The following is a 22,289-nucleotide window of genomic DNA, read 5'->3' on the forward strand; positions in this document are numbered from 1 at the left end:
GTGGGGGCGGGGTGGCAGCCGCGGTGGCCGGGGAGGGGGGCAGCCGTTGGGCGAGACCGTTGGGGCCGTTGGGCGGCCGCGAGGCGCGGGCGGTCGGAGCGGCGGCAGGCGCCTGTCAGCGGGCCGCGGCCGGGTCCTGGCACCGGCCGTGAGCCCCAGCGCTCAGCGGGCTGCACTGGGCTTGGGTTTCTCTTTGGCAGGTCAGGTTAGAAGGAGAGTTTTTGATTTGAGAACCCGAAGGATTAATTTCTTGCTCCCCCGGCGCGCTGGTTTGGTTTGTCTCGATTTGCGTCTTGCTCCGTGGGTTGTCATATAACGTAACATAACATAGCATAAGCGATGTAACTTGTGTGATCGTGACAGCCTTTTGGAATCAAGATGTAATTTCATCTTACTGAAGTGTCGCCGTGCGTCCGACCCCGGTGAGGAGGGGAAAGTTGGCTGCAGCTGCTGGAGGCCTCCATTGCCATTTGCACTGCTGAACTTTCTGTAGGGTTTCATTCTGAGCCCCAACCTGTAACATTATTTACACAGCATCTTCGCTGCATTTTCTTCTTGTTGGAGGAGGAAATGAACGAAAGTTTGAATTAACACAGGCAACGCTGACAGCTCTGAAACCAAAACTCTCTTAAACTTTGAACTTCTCAAAACAGCGCTAAGTTTGCAAGAAGGCTTTGCGCTCTAGCTGAGAAACTAGTCTTGAATGTGCCTATATACACATGATGCATCTCTTGTACTGTAAATTTTACAGCGTGAGCAGACCGTTTATACGTGAGTCTTATTCTCTGAATTGTTTAGTTTTCCTTCTCACTTGTAAGTCTTTAGGATCATAGGTAGCCCGTTATACAGGTTTTTGTAAAAAATAACATCACATTTGTGACAAGTTCTGCCATCAAAGCTCTAGTGAAATTGTATTTTATCGCTTCACATATGTTAACATGTGCAAGCATTTGTTGCAGCAGTTGCCAGAGAATTTTATATTTAAGTTTTAACATAAAATTTCAAACTACAAAACCTGAAGTATATAAAAAAAATTGGATCCCTTATTGTAAAACCTTTTTTTTGTTTAATGCATAGAGTTACCATTCACATTCTTTGTAATATGTGGATGTTGGGAAACCCGTGCTTGTTCTTCAGGCTTGCCAATGTGAGTACCTGTGCATCTGATGACTCCTTCAGGTTTTAATATGTTTTTAATGATATTTCTTTCTTTCATTTTCAGACTGCATTCAGTTACAGCAACGTATGGCTGGCAAATAGTAATATCATACTTGCTGTAACATGACACTACGCTTACTGGTAACATAGTCTGGCGTTACGGTGGAAAGGAAAATTCTGTCATTTTTTTTCATTGAATTTCTCCTACTGTTTTCTACTGCCTCCCTGATCTCTTGATCCTACTAACATCATCTGTTCTATAGGGAAATCATTACTTTTCTGGAAGTTATTCCAGAGATTCCACTAGGTCTCATCCCCTAAGACCATATATTGCAGGGATTATTAAAACCTGAGGCAGCTGTGTTTTTGCTCAGAACAGAAGTCACTAGGAAGATACTGTCTTTCTGTCTTTCCTGTTCTGTGAAACTCTTTTCAGCCTTTGACTTTCCCTTTGCCTTCCCAGGTATGCTTGCATCATGTTGACAGGTTGCAATGTTCTTGTGTTTGAGCTAGCCATCTCCAGAGGTAGTCATGGGCGTGAAACACGTGGTTGTGTTGACATTGAGTAGTTCAATGCTGTGTCACAACGCGGTAATATATTTCTAGATCTGAATTAAAATCTCACCGTGTATGGATGGACCAGCTTAGGTCAGGAGTTGATAACACTTGTTTAAACATTTGTAGCTATTCTTTACGGTGGTGGGTGGGCATACTTGTCATGGCACTTGGGTCTTCATGTCATCTATCCAACAACCTGGGTTGTTTCCCTGTCTCCTTGGCTAGCTTGTGTGTTGAATTCTTTTCCTTTGCATGACAGATTGCATTCTCCCCTCTGGCCCTGCAAAGTAAAAGGTGCCCTGGATCCTTGCAAAAGGACAGATCCTATTCTGTCCGCAACTGTCTTTTTGTGTTAATTTTGAAACTCTGCTGATTTCTCGTTCCAAAAACTTTTCATGATCACACCTTATGAAGTGCCCATCTTCTTGTTTTCCATCTGTTCAGCAAGATCTGACAACTTTTCATTGAGTTTCTTTTGTTTCTTCGCTGTTGCAGTAGTAGGGCTGTGAAAAGAGTGCTGTGAGTTCCTTTCTTTTCTTTTTTCTGACTGAGCAGATGCAACTGTCATCTCCTCTATACGCATGCTTATTCTAATTTTCTTTGTGCATTTATTGAGAGTTTCCAGTGTGTTACCTGTGGAAAAACTGTTGCAGATTCATGTCTTGAAAAGTTTTTTGGTTTTTGTTTTTCCCGATAGCCTCTGAACTAATATCAGATGGCAACAAGTCTATTTCACTGTCACACAGAAAAGAGACAAAATTAGCGAAGTAGTCTTTTAAACGATCCATGATAAAAGAAAGACATTGCTGTCATGTCTGTGGTGATTATAAAATCATTCACAATGTAAACTCCAACTTGTCCTTACTGGATGAAAATAATAATTGAAAGAGTGATCCTTTTGGCTGTGTTAGATCTAAGGATGCCCAAACCATGTAATTTGGTAATGCTGTGGGAAGAAATGGTCCTGTCCTTCCACAGTGACATCCTCCTTCTTCTTCCCTTGGTGCCAGCACATGGGTCTTACAGCTACAGTGGATTGAGGAAATAAGCTACCTGGAAAAATACAAACATTTTTCATCTGGATCGCTTTTCCAAGTTGAAAACAGTGAACTGCGCATTATGTAGGAGGAGAGGAGATTTTTATTTACTTATTTCAAGATTAACATCCCTAGTCCATTGTTAAAATGTCTTTTTTATTAGCATGTAGATTGTGTGAGCTTCCAAAATAATGTGGCAAACTTATTTTGGGAAATATTAGAATAAGTCCATTAAAATAGCTTGATGCATGTATGATACACTTAAGTCTCAAAAATGCTCTACTTACTCTTATTTTGCTGTTCACTCACTGTGTATGGATTAAACTTAATACAGATAAACATATTTTGAAGCTCTATAAATTTTTTTTCTGTCAGGCAGACTGGCTAAACGATTTCCTGGGTTAAGAGCACTGTGTAGCAATCTCCAGAATACGAATTTTAGCGTGTGTAGTAGAAGTACTGCTTCCATTCTGAGGATGGCGTATATAATCGTGAAAGTTCACGATACAGAATTTCAGTTTTTCAGCTGAGAGATGTAATTCAGTAATGTCAGTTTTGATTAAGAATAGTATTCTTCTCTGTTTCTTACTGAATTTGCTCAGGTAGATATCTTGTCCTACAAGTGGCAGCCAGCTCTCCTCTGATCTTAGCATATGAGCTGTTAGCTAGAATGTAGCTTGGCCTGGTTCTTCGAAAACGCGACTAGAATTATATGGCCATTTAATTTTTGTTCTTCTCTCTTCTAGGTTGCTGAAAGGCTTGAAAAGTTGACTGGAACACTAGAGTGGAGGTTATAACACTGTGGTGAGTATGCTATTTTAAAACAGAAGGGAGAGGTTGGGAAAGGAACTGATAAAGAATCATGAGTTCAGGAATGAATCACTCAGCGATGAATTGTTTGCAGCTTTGTGTGGGAAGATTAAAGTGATGAGAATTTGAAAAGAGGAGAAAGCAGTAGTTGGTAGTGTGAGTGTTCTCATTCACAGTGAAGGAGGGAAAGAGAAGTGCTGCATATGGGGAACAGCACTCGATGCTTCACGTTTTCACTTAGGTGTAAAACATTGCTGTGTGCCTTCTACCTGTCACGTTATTGTTTTGCTCAGTGCCGAAGTGGAAAAACTGGGAGAAATTTCCTGTTTACCATTAACAACATGCAAAATCAGTGATGAAGTCACAACTGGAAGTTGGATATCCTTGACACTCTACTTAATCTACTAGCTTTTAGTAATAAATACATTTTACTAGCTTGTAAGAGTATTGCAGTATTAATATTTTGCATGTTTGTAAAAGAAACAATTTTAACTTCATTGTACATTATATCTCATCCTGGTGGAACTAGTCCACAGTATTTCTGACAAGGTTATTTATTCATTTTTTTGCTCCTGTTAAAGTGGGTTACTGGAAGATGACCATAGAGGATCTCCCAGAACCTTCCTTAGAAGGAGATTCCCTCATTGGAAGAGATCAGTTTTTATTCCCAAGCTCAGAATCATCTGTTACTTTCTCTGTTGCTGCAGCACCAATGCCTTCAGACTGTGGTATGTACTTCAACAGAAAATGAATTTGTGAAGCTACTTTGACAGAGAATAAATTTGAATAATTCTTTTAAAGGAAAATTATAAACTCTTAATTTATTCCAAATTTTATTACTTGTTGAAAAAAATCTCTGATGACTCAACGCAGTATGTAATATATTAAAATGTCTCTGTGGGTAAAGTTTTCAAAGAGTCAGTAAAGTTGTAATGCCTTTGGATTTTGTGGAAGACATCAATGATGTCTAGACACCTTTAAAAATTACTCTCTCTGTCTCTGTTTTCCCCATGCGTTGATTACAACGGTCAACTATTTTAAGAAGACATAAATGCACCTGACCTAATGTTCTATCTTTGGTAGACTTAGCGCTCCTGAGACCCATTTGATGAGTTAGCATGGGTTTGGGAATTTAAGAGTTCCAAGTGATATGTTTGTAGTACACGTGCATCTTTATACAGTTTGCCCATATTCTCGTAATGTTTTTGTCTGTCCTCTTCTGCCTTAAGTACTTCCATAATTTATTCCATTCTGCTTTCTTTTCTCCTAGAAAAATTTTCCTTTCATCCTTCTTTAAACATTGCTATGTTGTGATATTTGCAGATCAGTATCAGTAATATCTGTCTGATCTATGCCTGCTCAGTGAATAAAAAGACTTCCTCTTACAGGAAGGCACTGTTACATATGAAACAGTAAATTTATTTCTTAGTTTATATAGCTATACTTCTATATGACTGTTCCTTAGAATTTTGTGGTTGGAGTGTGCTGGTCACTTCTTTATTAGAGTATGTTTAAAAATGCTTATGTATGTACTTGTACATGAGGCTAGAGGACAGCTAGTGGTGTAATGACTAAGAGTATTTCGTCTGTTGAGGTTTAACCTTCTTCCACCAAATTCTTCTTCTAGATAAAGATAACATTTACTTTTTATGGAACTTCTTGTTTTAAGAGATTTTTCTAAAACATTTCTTTGGTTTGCTCTTAGAAACATTGCAGCTGATCAGCTATTAAGCACTTAGGATGATTGTTATGCCTATAGTCTCTTTTTTTTTTTTTTTTTTTTTTATCCTCGCGTGCTGGTTGTAACAGTCTGCTACAGTTGATTTCTGATATATAGTTTGAAGTTCAGGTTAGTAGCTACAAAGCTTCCTGGCAAAGTAAGAATCATACATGTCATATAAGATCGTTAATCTTGTTGACTGGTATTGGATTTCCTTCATGGCTTTCAGCGTGCAATCAACTGAGGTCCAGGCAGAGGTTAAACATTAGTAGGTAAATTAGTAGATCTGTGTCAATGCCTGGGACTTAGGTTAAGAAGTCCATGTTGTATAGTGCAGGGAGATGAATTTTTGTTTTGTTTTGTTTTGTTTTTTTACAATTTAGATGCAAATCAAAATTCATGCTAAGTGTCAATGAAGAGATCCTCCTTTTTCATTCTTGTTGAATCAAGAAAATCACAGAATCACAGAATGGTTGAGGTTGGAAGGCACCTCTGGAGATCATCTAGTCCAACCCCCCTGCTCAAGCAGGGTCCTCTAGAGCGTATTGCCCAGGTTCACGTCCAGGCGGGTTTTGAAGATCTCCAGCGAAGGAGACTCCACAACCTCTCGGGGCAACCTGTTCCAGTGCTCTGTCACCCTCACAGTCAATAAGTTTTTCCTCATGTTCAGATGGAACTTCCTGTGTTTCAGTTTATGCCTGCTGCCTCTTGTCCTGTTGCTGGGCACCACCGAGAAGAGTCTGGCCCCATCCTCTTGACACCCTCCCTTCAGATACTTGTATGCATTGATCAGGTCACCTCTCAGTCTTCTCTTCTCCAGGCTGAACAGGCCCAGCTCTCTCAGCCTTTCTTCAGAGGAGAGATGTTCCAGTCCCCTCATCCTCTTTGTAGCCCTCCGCTGGACTCTCTCCAGGAGTGCCATGTCTCTCTTGTCCTGGGGAGCCCAGAACTGGCCACAGTACTCCAGGTGTGGGCTCACCAGGGCTGAGGAGAGGGGCAGGATCACCTCCCTCCACCTGCTGGCAACACTCTGCCTAATGCACCCCAGGGGATCCCATTGGCCTTCTTGGCCACAAGGGCACACTGCTGGCTCATGCTTAACTTGTTGTCCACCAGGACTCCCAGGTCCTTCTCGGCAGAGCTGCTTTCCAGCAGGTCAGCCCCCAACCTGTACTGGGGCATGGGGTTATGCCTCCCGAGGTGCAGGACCCTGCCCTTGCCTTTGCTGAACTTCACGAGGTTCCTCTCCGCCCAGCTCTCCAGCCTGTCCAGGTCCCTCTGAAAGGCAGCACAGTCTTCTGGTGTGTTAGCCTCTCCCCCCCGGTTTAGTATCATCAGCAAACTTGCTGAGGGTGCACTCTGTCCCTTCCTCCAGGTCATTGATGAATACATTGAACAAGACTGGACCCAGGACTGTCCCCTGGGGGACACCGCTGGCTGCAGGCCTCCGTCTTGACTCCACACCGCTGACCACAACCCTCAGAGCTCTGCCATCTAGCCAGTTCTCAATCCACCTCACTGCCCACTCATCTAGCCCACACTTCCTGAGCTTCCCTGTGAGGATGTGATGGGAGACAGTGTCCAAAGCCTTGCTGAAGTCCAGGTAGACAACATCCACTGCTCTGCCCTCATCTACCCAGCCAGTCATTCCATCATAGAAGGCACTCAGATTGGTCAAGCATGTTTTCCCTTTGGTGAATCCATGCTGACTACTCCTGATCCCCTTCTTGTCCTCCAGATGCTTAGCGAGGACCTCCAGGAGGAGCTGTTCCATCACCTTTCCCGGGATGGAGGTGAGGCTGACAGGCCTGTAGTTTCCTGGCTCCTCCTTCTTGCCCTTTCTGAAACCTGGCGTGACACTGGCTTTCTTCCAGTCCTCAGACACCTCTCCTGATCTCCAGGACCTTTCCAAGATGATGGAGAGTGGCCTAGTGATAACATCCGCCAGCTCCCTCAGCACTCGTGGGTGCATCCCATCGGGGCCCATGGACCTGTGGATGTCAGGTTTGGACAAAAGATCTCTAACCTGATCCTCCTCGACCAAGGCAGAGTCGTCTTTTCTCCAGAAAATGCAGTTAGAGAAACATGCTTTTATTTCTTGATCCAATCTGAAAGCGTGGTGTGCTATTTTTGAGGAAAGGTTATGATGATTCATTCAGAGGTAGTTTACACCATGTCATACCCCCAGCCCTGTTTCAGATATCTGATGCCCTAATTTTACTCAGCTTGTATCTCTGTTCTGAGAGCCTTGTAGCTATGACTGATGCAAACCGACATCATACATTAATTTGAAACCTTTTTAAAAGGCAACTCTGTGATAGCTGCAGCGGGGGGTAAAAGTTCAGTGTTTTCCATTATTCAGTCATGTGCTGATGAGGGTATGTTCTGCTTCCATTCCTTCTGCTGATAGTCATGGCTATCTAGATATCTTCATATAATTTTGCAGAGTTGGAAGAAATTCAGCAAATTTAAAATACAGTATATGTACACATGCACACATTTAAGTAACGATTTGAAAAATTCATGTATTCTTAGAGCATATTTGCACTTACAGTTGTATGTAGCGATGTAGTGATTTTTTTTTTTTTTTTTTGAACAGAGTTTTCCTTCTTCGATCCCAATGATGCAGCCTGCCAGGAAATACTTTTCAACCCCAAAACATCAGTTTCTGAACTGTTTGCTATCTTAAGGCAGTGGGTTCCACAAGTCCAGCAGAACATTGATATTATTGGGAATGAGGTGAGGAAGAAATGAAGATCCTCGAAAACTTTCAGTGTTAAAGACATATTATAATAGAGACAATGTTAAAAAACAGTTTATTCAAAAGCAGAACTGATCATGAACGCAGATACTGTTTTTGCCTTTTCGTATATGGTTACTGGTCACTGTCTTGTATTCCAAAGGCTTTCAGTTTTCATTTGGAAAGGCGAAGACAACTGACAAAAATTCAGAACGTTTGGGTAGGTGGTAGAGATGGAATATTTCTTCTCAAAGCATTTATTAGTTTAGATGCTCTCCATCTTGGTATTTCGGTTTTCTACTTAACAGCAATCGTTAAAACTCCGATGCGCAAAGTTACAGTGAAGCCTGACCTTAAGGACAGTAACAGTACTGTTCCAAGTAACAAAATGTGTTAGGACCTGAAATCTTTCTGGGACTTGCAATAGCCTGCTTTTGTAAGATCTGTTGTTTTTTATTAATTCCACCCTATGTTCTTATTTTTTTTCTTCAGATTGCAGGCTTTTCTAGATAGCTAGAGATATGGTAAGCATATTGGATGCTTTTTGAAAAAGTGGTTGACAGATCAAAGAAGGAGGGGAGAGACTTGTTAAGTAATCTTTTTTTTTTTTCTATTGTTCAGTCAAACAGTTAATTTTTCAGCATGTGAAACGTATGTTAAAAGTAACAGTGTAAGGAAGATTTTAAATCTGTGAACAGTGAAGGTTAATCATATCCAGATAATGCTATTTATTGTATTTGTGCGTGTTGCTCAGTTCTGCAGTTAGTGTATTCTGGCAGGCTTCTTTGTTAGTATCCAGTCAAACAAATCCATGTGTCAATATAGCTGAAATAACTTACTGAATAATACTTATGTCAGAGATATGCCAGAGGTAAAATGTGATTGTTCTCCTCCACCACAGATCATTAAAAGAGGTTGCCATGTGAATGACAGAGATGGACTGACTGATATGACTCTCTTGCATTACACTTGCAAATCAGGGGCTCATGGTATTGGTAAGTAAAGACACATCATCAGTACAGATGTTAATTCATACAGCCTAGTTAATTCACAGAGGTGACTCCCACTCTTAACAGGATTTTTTCTTGCAGTAGATTTTTTAGCACATGGTTCTAGGTTTTTTAGTGACCATCAGAAGGGAGGATACAGAAGCGTAGCAAGGTTAGGATTGTGGCAGTTAGGACTACATGGAGTTACAACTGGAAAAAATTACGAGTTACTGGTATTAATGTTGCAAACAATATTACTAGCTTAAAAATATATTTAATGTAGCAAAGGCTGTTTCAAACTGTGAACTGAGTAATCTATAGTTTTCTTAGGTCAGTGAAACTAGATCCTTTAGGTGACTGCATGTTCTTTTTTTTTCACCCTGATCACATCAGAAGGAGACAGGGGTGAAAATAACGTTGCATATAATATGTTTGCGTTATTAAGATCGTAACCACTGGAAAGAACAGCACATTTAACTGTCCTCTTGAGGATCCCTGTTAGGTTTTCTCAGTTACGCTTTTTTTATGTTGATCCTAAACAGGGATCCTGTATTTGAACTGAGTTTCGGAGTGAGGTCTGGCAGAGGTTAGCTTTTCTGGTGGTGGAAGATCTGTTAAAATAAACTTTAGTATTGTGGACTGTCATTTTTTTTTTTTTTCTCCTGTTTCAAGTACTAATATCCTTGGTTTCGATAGGTGACACGTCATTTACATTGGAGGTAAATAGATAACGTTCATATGTAATGGAGTAGAGATTTCAGCCCTTTATGATAAAAGGCAAAGATTTTTGCACCCTAATTCTAAAAGGAAAGACATCGTATAGTAATTGGTTTTTTGTAGTCTTTAAGGTTTAAAGTGCGTTATAGGTGACATATAAGCATGTGCGTATTGTTTGAGATCATTTAAATAGAGCATATTGTTTGAGATCATGTAAATAAATCTCTAATGCATACATTACAAAATTTGCTTTGCAGGTGATGTTGAAACTGCTGTAAAATTTGCTACACAGCTTATTGATTTGGGTGCTGATAGTAGTTTACGCAGCCGCTGGACAAATATGAATGCATTGCATTATGCTGCTTACTTTGATGTTCCAGAACTTATTAGTGTTATTTTGAAAAATGCAAAGCCAAAAGGTAGGCATTGTTACCTTTGTTTCATGTAGTAGGCTGTATTTTGATCTTCTCTTGATGCCAGGCTGGTGTGTAGTGGTCTTTAAGGGTAGAGTTTGTTTATCTGTTGTACCTAAATAACTTCTAATTTCTTGTTCTTTTAATTAGCTTCATTGCAACGTTTTCTCTTAGTCTGAATTTTTGTGGTGAATGTACTGACTCAGTTGTTTTTTAAAATTGAGAATCTGGAATCAGAGGCTTTGTAGAAAATGAGAGAGAAGCATATAATAGAACAGAAAAGAAACAGGAAAAAATTCTAAGTAGTTGATTGAGGAATAAGAGAATGGATGCAGAAAACTGAAGTTGTAACTATTCCGGTAAATTCTCAGGGTTTTTAAGATACCCTAGTCATTGAGAGGAAATACGTTCGAAATATGAGGAGAAGGAGAAAGGAAAGGTGGAGATGTGGCAGCAACAGATAACTGACTGCTGGCCGAAGCAATTTTGACACGCTCGTTTTTCTCACACCTCACCTATCTGTTTTTTAAAAACAAAATATCTAGAAGGTCATGTCTAGGAAACAGTTTGATTTCAGTGTCTGGCATAAATGAATACCTATATGCCTTTGGAAATGATGATATGAAGAGTTGGTTGTTGAAGTCGTATTTACAGTAATGCAAATGGAAATAGAAATGGTTGTGAATGAGAAAATGAGAAAACCATTTGTTCCTGATTTGGTCTGGATATCAACACCAGTAAGCACATTTTAATAGTAAAACTGTGCAATTATTTGTTTGTTCTGCTGAACACCCTTCTGATTGTGCCATTTGGCAAAATAATTAATGCCCATTTTTGTCTAGCCATATCTAAAGACTTTATCTCAAAACTCTGAAAAGCAGTTCTTTTTTACAGCTTAACATTCTGCTGTTTATCAACATAGATTTTTTGGAATACGCATGGCTTGCTTAACCATGTCTTGAATCGTTACGGAGGTACTTGTTCAGCAAAGCTGCTATTGACTTAACTTTCTTAAGAGGCAACAACCCTAGGTTGGTAACAGAAGGCAAAATATGATTGCACAATAGAAAACCCATATCAAATTTCTATAGTCCAGTTTTCGTGACTTGCACCAGCAGAATAGGTCTTCTTTCAGATCTCATTTGCATTTGTTGTTCTCATCTTCTTCTGTGCAGTGCCTTCAAGAGGGGCAGGGTTTTGCTCAGAATTTGAAGGAAACTAGTCTGATCAAATGCCTTACCAGTTGGCAACTCCTGGATAAGTAACTAGAACAGATAATTGTTTTTATCTCAAAATATATGTAAAATGTCTCGCTCTGCCTGTGGCATTGAAACATCTGGTGGTTTGAATTAATAGAAAGAATAATCTGAACTTCGTTCTTCATCAGGCAGTTTGCAGAGCAGGAAGGATATATGTAGAAGGCAAATACACCTTGGATGGATCTATACTGACATGGAGAAAAAATAGTTGTTAATGTGTGTGTAACTTTTGAGCCAGTGGTATACTGACTCTGAGACACCCGTCATCAGACTGCTGGTACCACAGATGTTTTCTTTGGATTTACTGCTTAACTATTTCCTTTATGAAGTTTTGCAGTTCAATTTTTTGTGTAGGTGTACTCTTCAATTGTTAAAATAGAGAGCTAGTTTGATCTTAGATTTTTAATATTTTTAAATATAAAAATCGTTGAGCCTTGAGGAATGAGAAATGTTGTGTGGTGCTATTATACAATGACTGTAAGCCATATGGATTGTTAATGACAAACTACTGCTTCATATTAAGTTCCCCTCAGATAGTTTGAAGGTAGTTATTCCCTTAACAGAATTGAATAGGTTACCTGACTAAGATGCCAGATAAATTTAGCATTTCATATATATGTGTTTCTTTCTGTCATCTGTATTATGCAAACTTAGTCCTAGAAAAATGCTGTAGACAATAGTGTTCAAAAACTCCAAGCATGAAGCTTGCAAGTCTGAGGAAGTGACAGTAGTCTAATTAAAAAAAAAAAAAAAATCCACAAAGACATCAGCGTCTTTTTAGAATAAAGGGTAGTGAGTACATGCAGCTGTTGCTGACTCAGTAGCTGATGTTATTGATCAATATTTCTGAAAATCAGTTCATAGATATGTAGAAAATACCCAGTTGATGGCCTTATTAAATATGGAAATTTCAGTGGCTGTAAGCCATTGAAACCGTCTTCTACCCAATTTTAAACTGGTAATGGTCTTTTGACATTTTATATATAAAGGGATCTTCTGCATTCATAGCTGAGGTAGTGTTAACATCATGCAATGCAGTCTTCTGTCATGTATGAGCCAGTTAATTTTAGAATTACTAAATTGGTGTTCCCATTGGTGCACTTGCACGACTGTCAAAACGTGATCCAAAGTTTGTTATTTTTGATCTCTTTAAATCCTGAATATGTCTTTATCAGTACGTATAAAGTTGATATATATCTTCTATATCAGTATAGCTATGTAAGACTGTTGATGCAGTAGGAATATACTTTTTTATCACTTTGTGAGAAGGCCTAGTGTTTTTCTGGGACAGAGACTGTAACTGGCAAATACTAAGAGACTCTACTGCCCAGGGATGGAAAGTTTTATGTTCCTGGCCAGTATTTCAAATCTAAGTGTTACTGCTAATATTTGTAGGCTTTTGATGTGTATATGAAATCAGTTGCTGTTTTTAGTGAATGGTCATATACATGATTGACCCTAACTGACGTCTCTTTTGTGTGCTTTAGGAGAAGAGCTCAAGAGTAAACAGACTTTAAAACTGAAATCTTCCAGAACAGTAATAACTTCATAACAGGCTGAAGCATATTTTGGGAAAACCTGTCAATCAATGGAAACATATAATAGACTGAAAGTGTTTCAGTCAAATGCAGTACTACATTTTACAAACCGTCAGTCCAAGACCCTTCTCAGTTTAGTTCTTTGGAAACAGCATTTTAAAAAATTGCTAGCACTTACTTCATTCTTGGTCATTAGTAATGAAGGCAGTATAAAGCAGAGGTAGAATCAGTTTCCTCTTGCCCCATTACCTGCTCACAAAGGGAAAGGACTTGTTGAAAACATATTTTATTTTATATAGATGGTATAAATATGAATCTGAAATGTTATTAATTTACACACAAGCCTGCAGTTGCAAACTTTTTAATTTTAGCACAGTAGATGGGGCATTGTACTAAGCAACAATTTGACAGCTAAGTCACCAGTATTATAAAAATGAATGAAAATAAATGAGTACAGAACTGAGTACAGAAAATACTAATTTTCTGTATTAGTTTATGATATGAATAGACAGATACAGTTAGGGGGGTTGTTCTAGGTAGAGTCACTTCTCATCTGCGTTCAGTTTACAATTAATGGTGCCTTTGTATAAACATTAACATAAAACATAAACATAAATGTCCTGTGAAGGAATGTGTTGGGTGAAATGTTCTCAAGTGACAGATTTACATCCCTCATCTGTGATGCTTAATTGTAGATGTGGATGCCACCTGCAGTGACTTTGATTTTGGAACAGCTTTGCATATCGCTGCATTTAACCTATGTACAGGATCTGTCAAGTGTTTACTGGAACATGGAGCAAATCCTGCCTTTAGGGTAAGGTGTTAGATTACAGATACAGTGAAAGGCTAATAATTAATTGGTTTGATTATCTGGGAAAGAAACAGCTGGAAGAGTGGAACAGTGTTTCAGGGTTTTGGTTAGCTAGAACATATTTATACGCAGTGTCTCTGAAAAGTTATTTGTAATTTGTAGTGGATGATTTTGTCTGCTGTGTCATATTTGTGTGTTACAGTTTGTGTTTTCATGTCATGGTCCAGCTAATTAATTTAAATAGCTGTCAAGATGCTCTTTTTATTTGTTACCTGAATTTTTAATTAATGCTCCTGTGTGTCTTGCAACACGGAGGCGGACCTTTCAGAAATACAGGAGTGCATTCTGTGACCTCCAGAAATGCAGTAGTAATCTCAGTCTTAGTGTAAATAACTGATAATGGAGAAACATTAACTGCTCCACTTACTAACCAGATGATAGCCCTGAGTTGCAGTGGAAAATGCTGCTGTAGGTGTCTAGGCACAAATCTTGTTTGATTTTTGTAGTGTAGGCAGTATGTCAGTTCTCCATTTCAAATTCAGTCTTTTTAATGAGAAATTATAACTGCTTTAATGGTACTTAAAAGTTCTTATTTTATGTACCAGTGATGACGTGAAATCTTCTGGAACATCGTTTTTCAGCCACTTCTGCATGATATTCAGTGAAGATTTCTTTGAAAATTGTGTTTGTCATCTTTGCCCCATTATGAAGCGTTCATGTATCTGTTCCAAACTGTATGGCACCTGTATTTTAAGAGTCGATTGTTACAGGAAGTACTATCGTTGCAGTTCCACAGACATTGTGATGTGGCATGAAGTTGGTTCTGCCATTGAAAAAAGCAGTCCTGTACGTCTGCCCACTCTTGCCTGCTTCTTCTTGCCTCTGCTCTGCCCCCCTACCTGTGTCACGCTGCAGGGCTGCTGTGACACAAACCATAGCTGCTGTGATGATTGCAAACTCAATAACAAACACCCCACCCAACCTTAACCCAGCCCTATCTTATTTTTAAGGTACGCTGACTTGAATGGGGCTGTCTTTTTGCTTACAGAATCGCTGTAGATTTGTAAAGAATGGTAGTTGTTTAAATCTTCAATACTGCAATAAAACTTTGACCAGAGACAGTGTGTAGAGTTTGCTTATTTGAGGACAGCAGAGTGAAAGTGCTGAATCAGGATTGCAATTTTCCAGGATTGACACAGGGAGACTTTATAGGGAGCCCAGAAAAGGTTGAGCTTTTAGTCTGTTTTTAAGTAAACAAAACATACATCATCTTGTCTGTCATTCGCTCTTCTCTTTGAGCTCCCAGGAATTTCCGAATACAATGGGGCAGTTCAGACAAATTTGGAAGAATTTGAGATAATTATGTTTCCACAGACTTTATAAAAATTGGCAGATGGCAGAAGGTCTTTACTAAGGCTTTCAGCAACGAAAGTGTGGGTAGAACTTGTAGCAGCTGGACAGCCCAACAGTGTATTTGCTGTCTGGGCGGTTACTGAGTTAGGGTTAAGTGCCAACCAGCCAGAACTCTACTGCTGCTGGCCTAGGGCAGGTGTCATGTGGGATGTATGGGGCGCTGCAGTTACTGCCCTGTGGTAAGGGGAAGAGTTTGGACGCTAAGAACTTTTTGTCCTCGTGGAATTCATTCTTATGGAATAGTCTATATGTAAATAAACATGAACCACTTTATTCAAGTATTTATTAGAGACACCATCTTTATTTGCTGTATATATTAATAAAAGTGTATCTTATATTTGAAATAAGCCTCACCAAAGCTTAAACTATGCACTGGGAAGAGATAAATTCTTTGGGAGGTGTTAACCCTACTTTTTAAATTGGTGTTATAGACCAGAATTCTTGCTTACTTTTCCGAATCTGTGATCAGGTACACAGATATAAACTTTTTTTTTTGTTTAATATGTCTTGCGTACTAAGAATGTTCTTAAGATTAAAAATGTTGGGGTCTTAGCACCTTTGAAATTAGGATGGTATAAATGTTAATTTATGTGTCTAATCTTTTGGCACCCATATTTCAAAACGTGGATGTTTTTATACTTGTTTATATTCTATGGAAAATATCTAAAGAAGATGATTTAATACTTCATAAACTGTTATTTTTTGCCTAATCGGGTTTATCTCGTCATAGCGTTAAATCCTGTCCTGTGCTACGTTTCTGCAGAATGACAAAGGGCAGATTCCAGCAGATGTGGTTCCTGATCCAGTAGATATGCCACTGGAAATGGCAGATGCAGCAGCCAGTGCAAAAGAAATCAAGCAGATATTGCTGGATGCAGTGCCTCTCTCATGTGACATCTCAAAAGCCATGATTCCAAACTATGATCATATCACGGGCAAGGCCCTGCTTTTATCACTTGGCCTAAAACTGGGAGATCGTGTTGTTATTGCAGGACAGAAGGTATGATGGGTAAATTGATGCTACCCTCATAATTTCTGGACAGGAAATGTGTTTGACCCTTTGGAAACATATTGAAAATTTGAAGGTCTAAAACGTTTTCTGGAGGGTATGAACTCTGGAGGGCAGTGAGGATCTGGTTACAGAAAGCCTTTTAGTAAGGATGGTACGTGCTGAAGTCTTTCACTAGTATCAAAAGCTGTTTTGGCAGGTAAGGTCTGCATTTTGCTCTGCAAATGATTTTTTAATAGCCCATTACAATGCATAAGCATGGCTTAGTTTTCATTAACTTTTTAGCTATCACTCCAAAACGATGATAAAATTTACAGAGCGCTTTGTGAGTTGCCCAGCTTTCAACATTACAAGTATGCGTTCGTGAGTTACCCGTGTTAGTTTCCAGAAGGCAGGAAAAGAAAAAACTTAATCCTGCTTAGCCTGTAGTAACCCAGTTTCACTGGTGCAATGCAGCTAAAATCCTTGAAGCAGCTGTGTGCCAAAGGGATTGCTATATGGTTCTGCAGAAGTGTTAATACAGGTCTAGCTCAAATTTGAATACCTTTTAAGAAGCTAACTTGCTAAGACGTATTTAAAAAACCGTATTTGAAAAATGTTACATTGGTATTATTGCAGTTAGTGTTTACATCTTTTATTTGCTTTCAAAGCATGACTTTGAAATGATTTAGGAGTGCTAGTATTTTTTTTTCTTGAAGATTTCAGATATATTTCTGGCAAGTATTGAAGGCATTTGCAAGCAAAATTCTATGTTTGCATAGCAATGTGTGCCTTTAAGCATTTTTCTAATGTAACTCCAGGTTTGTACTTACTACAATTAAAGTGAACTCCCCTGAGAGTCCAAAGCAGTCCATTATGTATTGTTATTTGGTGTGCTCTTTACACAGGGTCAGGAAAAGGGAAGGAATCACTAGCTATGCAGAAGGCATGTTAACTGGAATATGTACAAAGCAAGGGGAGCTAATAATTAGCTACAAGTTAATAAAGGCTATATAGCAAGAAAGGGAAGAAGTTAGTACTTCTGTGCATTTCACCTCCAAGAGCGAGCCTTTAGTACCGTTGTACTATCGTGTGCTTGCTGTATATCAGTGAAGTTTTCTGAGTTTAGTGGCTTTTTTTTTTTTTTTTTTTTGGTAAGAATCTACTATAACAATGTTTCCTCCTCCCTGTTCACACTCATAAATGTGTGCAGGGTGGAGTAAATGTGAGGACAGGATGATCAAAATGGTACCCAGTTCTTCACCTTGGATCATTTCTCGCTTCTGGAGAACATAGAAACTGGAAGGAGGGTACTGAACAGCAGCACTGAGCGGAGTTTATGGATACCTGTTCTCTTTCCTGCTTCTGCAGTCTCCTAACATACAGCTTTAAGGCAGCTGGAATGAGAGCCAAGCCTGGTAGATGCTGGAGGGAAAATGGATAGTACTTTCCTCTCCTGATTCCAACTTCAGGTGCCATTCTAGTTGTTTTATAGGGTAGAAATCTATATAAGCAGGGCTGTATATGTATGTGATTTGGGGTTGCTCAGCTTCATCTGCTTCTACTTTGGTAGATGATATGTTATCTGAAAGGAGACTCAGTGAACTGGGGTTGCAGGGAAACCAATAGCTGGGAGTTCTTTTCTTTAGCTCTTTTCTCTGGTTTCTACCATACTTCCCACGCCCTAGATGTGACATGTCAGGGGATCGTAGCAACTTTTGAAAGAAAGGAGCAGAGGAGTTTGGAGCCCCAGCTTTACTATCTCCTCCTCCCTTTGCTCAGTAAGAGCTCTTTGGATGGTGCCTGGAGCGCGGAGGAATCTGGTAGGCCACTCGCCTAGCTTCCGCAGGCTGAATTCCATCTGTGGCTTGGCAGCCGAAACGTCTGGGTGTGGATCAGTGTCATATACCTGCCTGCCTGTATGTTCTTTAGAGAACATTAAAAAAGCGAAGCTGAAGGGTTTTTATAGTAGAGAAAAAATATTTTCTGTCTGCTTATTCTTTTTCTGAAGGCTGGATTAGACGGTGAAAACATAGTAAAAAATAAACTAGTAGTATTAAGGTCACATGAGACAGTGAAAACTGAGCAACTGAGAGACAAAAAGCTTTCATTAGGAAAAACTAACTTAAAAATCAGATTAAAAAATTTAATTTAAATCAAATGTTAAATGTATCTCCGCTAGTTATTCCTCTCACATTTGATTGAAGTGCATAAGCCTGTAACGTGGAGATTGAGTTCCACCAGCAAGACTGGTCTGTCTTGATTTTCTTGATTTTTCTGATCTGTTCGGAGTCTACATAATATATATTAAAACAGCAGCAGAATGCATAAAACATTTATTGGATTTTTAAATTTTGTTTAATCATAATGAGGGAATAAAAGACTTAACAAAACTTTTTCAAAGAAAACCTTAAGTCTTCTCTGAGGGCAGTGTTTACTCTTTAATCTCTGCGCCCTGTGTGTGTGCATATATATATGCGTATATAAATATATTTATAGAATTTAAAATCTAGTATTTCAATGGACTCTCCAGTTCAGCAAGATGTTATATCACTTTTCCCTCAGTATCCTCATGGAAGACAGTGAAAATAAAACATGTATGCCTAGGCATACATGTACTGCTGCGCCTTTCTGATTTGGAGTTGTATTGTACAGTGGTGCTTACTGTCTAATTCTTGTTTGTTATGAGAGCTGTCAATAACCACTGCTTTAGTTCAATATAAAATTTACACAAAAGGACTAGTATGTCTTGGAAAACGCATTAGCTGGCCTTGAAAGAAAGGGAGGTCAGTAGTCAGGAGACTATTATGTTTGCGTTTCCCTGTCTGTTCTGATCAAAAACTTGGAGGTGACTTACTGTCTCCTTCAAGATCTATGTTATATTCTTGTGAGCAATACTTGTTTAACAAAGTCGTTCTACATTGATACTTTTTGCTTTAGGTTGGTACATTAAGATTTTGCGGCACAACTGAATTTGCCAGTGGCCAGTGGGCTGGCATAGAACTAGATGAACCAGAAGGAAAGAACAACGGAAGTGTTGGAAAAGTGCAGTACTTCAAGTGCGCACCAAAACGCGGTATAACCTTTATATTTTTTATAAGGCTTACATTTTTTTTATAATCTGAATTTTGAAAAAGATGTATGAGAAGATAAGACCCCTTTGGAAGAAAACGTACAGAAAACTAATTCTGGTGCTTTTCCTTGCAGTGCTTAGTTTGTTTTATTCATTCTTTTAACTATTCCTAATTTTTTGGCTGTTTGCAAAAAACAAAACAAAACAAAACACCCAAACCAGTCAAAATTTCTGATAATTCCTTGAAGCTGAGATAGTAATCTTTCCTGTTTTTCTATCTGTATCATTGAAGCTATATGTTTTTCTTGTAACAGTAGTGGCAGTGTTTCTTTACTTGCTTTGCCTTCTTTTTTGAGAGAGCACATAGTTGCATATAGTTGCTTTAAACTCCCAGCCTGAGCCTCAAAAGAATTTAATCTGGTTGTCTTTGGTTTATAAAATTCACATGTATGTATCATTTTCATTGATATTTCATTAACACTCATGATGCACAAGATCTTGTATTTTGTAACAATGGAGACAGAATGCTACCATTGGGGTAAAAAGGAGATTCTAATAGATAGTTTTACTGACTTTCTGGGTTACTTTGGTCCAGTTGTTTCGTATATCTTTTAGTGTTACTGTTCCATTTGAGCTAGAACTTCCTGTGTTACAAGTGGTTTGGGAGCGCAGCAAGCCATGGTCATGGCTGAAAAAATACCTAGATTAATTGATCTAAGAGATAGCAGTCAGTTTTGTCATATTAATATTGTCCCTGGTTCTCTTCTGGCATATATAATTTTCTCTCCAGGTATCTTTGCACCTCTTTCTAAAATAAGCAAGACTTCTGATCACAAAAAAAGCTCTGTACGAAGTTCTTCCATGCGGTCTTCACCTTTGGTTAAATCCAAGAAAATAGATGTGACCCATGTAACTTCCAAAGTGAATTCTGGTGAGTGTTTTCGTGTATATCGAGACAGGATAGAGAGATACTCATCTTCAAGAATTAGCACCAATCCTGTAAAACTTGCTTGGAATTAGTCATCACTTGGTATGAGAAGGTAATAAGATCGTTAGTAACTAAATATTCTTATTAATGGAAGTTAACTAACCTTTAAATTGGTACTGCTAGGATATTGTGCATAGTTGTCCCGTCCTTACAGGAACAGCCTCTTTGCACAATTACGGTCTGAATTTTCTGTTTTATGTTACTTGCTCTACAAGTCAGGTATGCTATGCCAGTTTCTGTGTTTCTCAGTAACTCTGCATAAGCAGGTAACTCTGCTCAGGTGAGGTATGTGGTCAAACAAACCTTCGACCAGTTCTGCTAAAATTATGATGCTTTTGTCTGAGTCTCAGCCATCGTGAAGCTGAGCCAGGGAAACTCAAACTTTTTCCGAGATGTTAGTTATAGTGATCTGATACGCTGTGAGGGGTCTTTATATACTATATGAGAAAATTCACCGCAGCATTTATTCTCAACTTTAAAGTAATTTCTGACTAGCTGTGATATCAGTCAAATGTCTAAAACTGTGTGGTTTCATTTACTAAGATCTTCCTGAGTAATTGAAAGATCTCGCTAAGATCAGTGAAAATGTAGACATTTACGTGTATACAACTTTATGTTTAGTAAATGATTAAATTTAATTTATTTTCTGGCAAAATGATTAAGGAGCTGTTTGATTAATTGTGTTCTATCTGCTAATTAATTTGTCTGACCGAAATCAGAAGCAAATTAGAAAGGGATGGATGTGCTTGTAATAAGGTCTTAGTCTACTGATTGAAGCTATAGGCTCAGTCCCTGGCTCCTTTTCAGACTCTTAGTAATTTATTCAAATTACGAAATCCTTCTATTTATTAGTTCCCTACCTGCATAGTAAGGATGATGCATCTTTTCTCATCTGTTCAGCTTGTAAGGTGTTTGGAGCATTGACTCTTTCCTGCTGTGTGCGTGTACAGTGCCCACTAGGCATCATTTGGCTCTGTGTCTGGCTATCTAAATAATGATGTCATTAAATATATTACATTAGCATTTATTTTGCTTTTTGAATCCTGCTTTGATGACTCATACTAAGGCAACACAGCTTAAGGGATGAAAGGATATACATGCCTTCTCAACAAGTTTGCTTAAGTGCCCTAAAACATTCCACTCTTTACCAGTAATATGCAGCATATAGAAATAACGTGACAGGCTGGCAGAAGGGATGCGTAGTGCATTTTGGCAGCGTTGTGGATGGTTGATGTAACTCTTCTCTATATAGCTTGAGAAGGAAGCAAGCCGTAATCATATGTATTTACAAATAGCACAAGAGTTAAGCTATTTAAAAACCAATGTCCTGTAAAAAGTGCTTCTCAGAATAATTAGCTTGTTCGCAGTACTGCTCAGGAGCAGATCTAAACTGATTTTTCTGCTTGATATTTTTCAGTGTTTGATCCAGTTTATTTTGAAGTGTTTAGAAATTGTTAAACTAATGGAAAAAAGCGTTTCGTTTGTCACAGGCAGTGTGTTCAGGATAGTTCAACGATAAACCACCTTTTCTGTCACAAAGGCGCACGACTGTCTGTGTAAATTTGATACTTGTTTTAGGTAAAAAAAAAAAAAAAAAAAAAAAACAGGTAAAAGGTAAAAAAAAAAAAAAATGCATCGTCTACCCAACAGAGCTTACATCCAAACCCAGATATCTTCAAGCTGCCATTTATAAGATGTTCTTGTGCTGAAATGTCTATTACTCTTAATGTGCCAGGCTGATTCACTGGCTGGAGTGGGAGGATAAAGCAAAACTTTGTTTTCAGCGTTTATATGCATCACCAGATTAAATTTCTTCTTTCCTGGGAACTTCATTCCTGCAGTACTCTGGTTTGGAATGATCCAAGAAAAATAATTCATACACTTTTTGTAGATATGGTTATAAGCTGCAAAATCAAATTTACTTATGATACTCTATAGAGATTGTAAAATTTGATTTGTTTCTACTCGGTTTGAATAATCTATGAGATTCAATTGATGATGATGGTTCTTTTTCAGGTTTTTAGAAAAAGGATTACTGTGATCAAAATGAGAAATGTGTTACCAGTCATGAACACTG

General features: G+C 38.6%; 1 protein-coding gene across 6 annotated transcripts in view; it reads left to right on the forward strand.

Moving 5' to 3' along the window:
- The window catches only part of CLIP4 (CAP-Gly domain containing linker protein family member 4), a 55,607-nt gene that overhangs the window by 21,506 nt on the left and 11,812 nt on the right, over positions 1 to 22,289 (forward strand). For 3 of the 6 annotated variants that reach the window (XM_068940091.1, XM_068940090.1, XM_068940095.1), the window contains exons 2-10: positions 3,500 to 3,557; positions 4,145 to 4,291; positions 7,883 to 8,022; positions 8,925 to 9,018; positions 9,987 to 10,148; positions 13,635 to 13,753; positions 15,927 to 16,163; positions 19,092 to 19,227; positions 20,015 to 20,155. In XM_068940091.1, the coding sequence (XP_068796192.1) occupies positions 4,159 to 4,291; positions 7,883 to 8,022; positions 8,925 to 9,018; positions 9,987 to 10,148; positions 13,635 to 13,753; positions 15,927 to 16,163; positions 19,092 to 19,227; positions 20,015 to 20,155 (1,162 nt within the window). In that variant the 5' untranslated portion in view covers positions 3,500 to 3,557; positions 4,145 to 4,158. Of the gene's footprint in view, positions 1 to 52; positions 772 to 3,499; positions 3,558 to 4,144; positions 4,292 to 6,687; positions 7,077 to 7,157; positions 7,288 to 7,882; positions 8,023 to 8,924; positions 9,019 to 9,986; positions 10,149 to 13,634; positions 13,754 to 15,926; positions 16,164 to 19,091; positions 19,228 to 20,014; positions 20,156 to 22,289 lie in introns of those variants that run through there. The other 3 variants (XM_068940089.1, XM_068940094.1, XM_068940093.1) reach the window with 2 other exon arrangements.

The sequence above is a fragment of the Struthio camelus genome, chromosome 3 (genome assembly GCF_040807025.1).
Source record: "Struthio camelus isolate bStrCam1 chromosome 3, bStrCam1.hap1, whole genome shotgun sequence".
In the NCBI taxonomy this organism is placed as follows: Eukaryota; Metazoa; Chordata; class Aves; order Struthioniformes; family Struthionidae; genus Struthio; species Struthio camelus.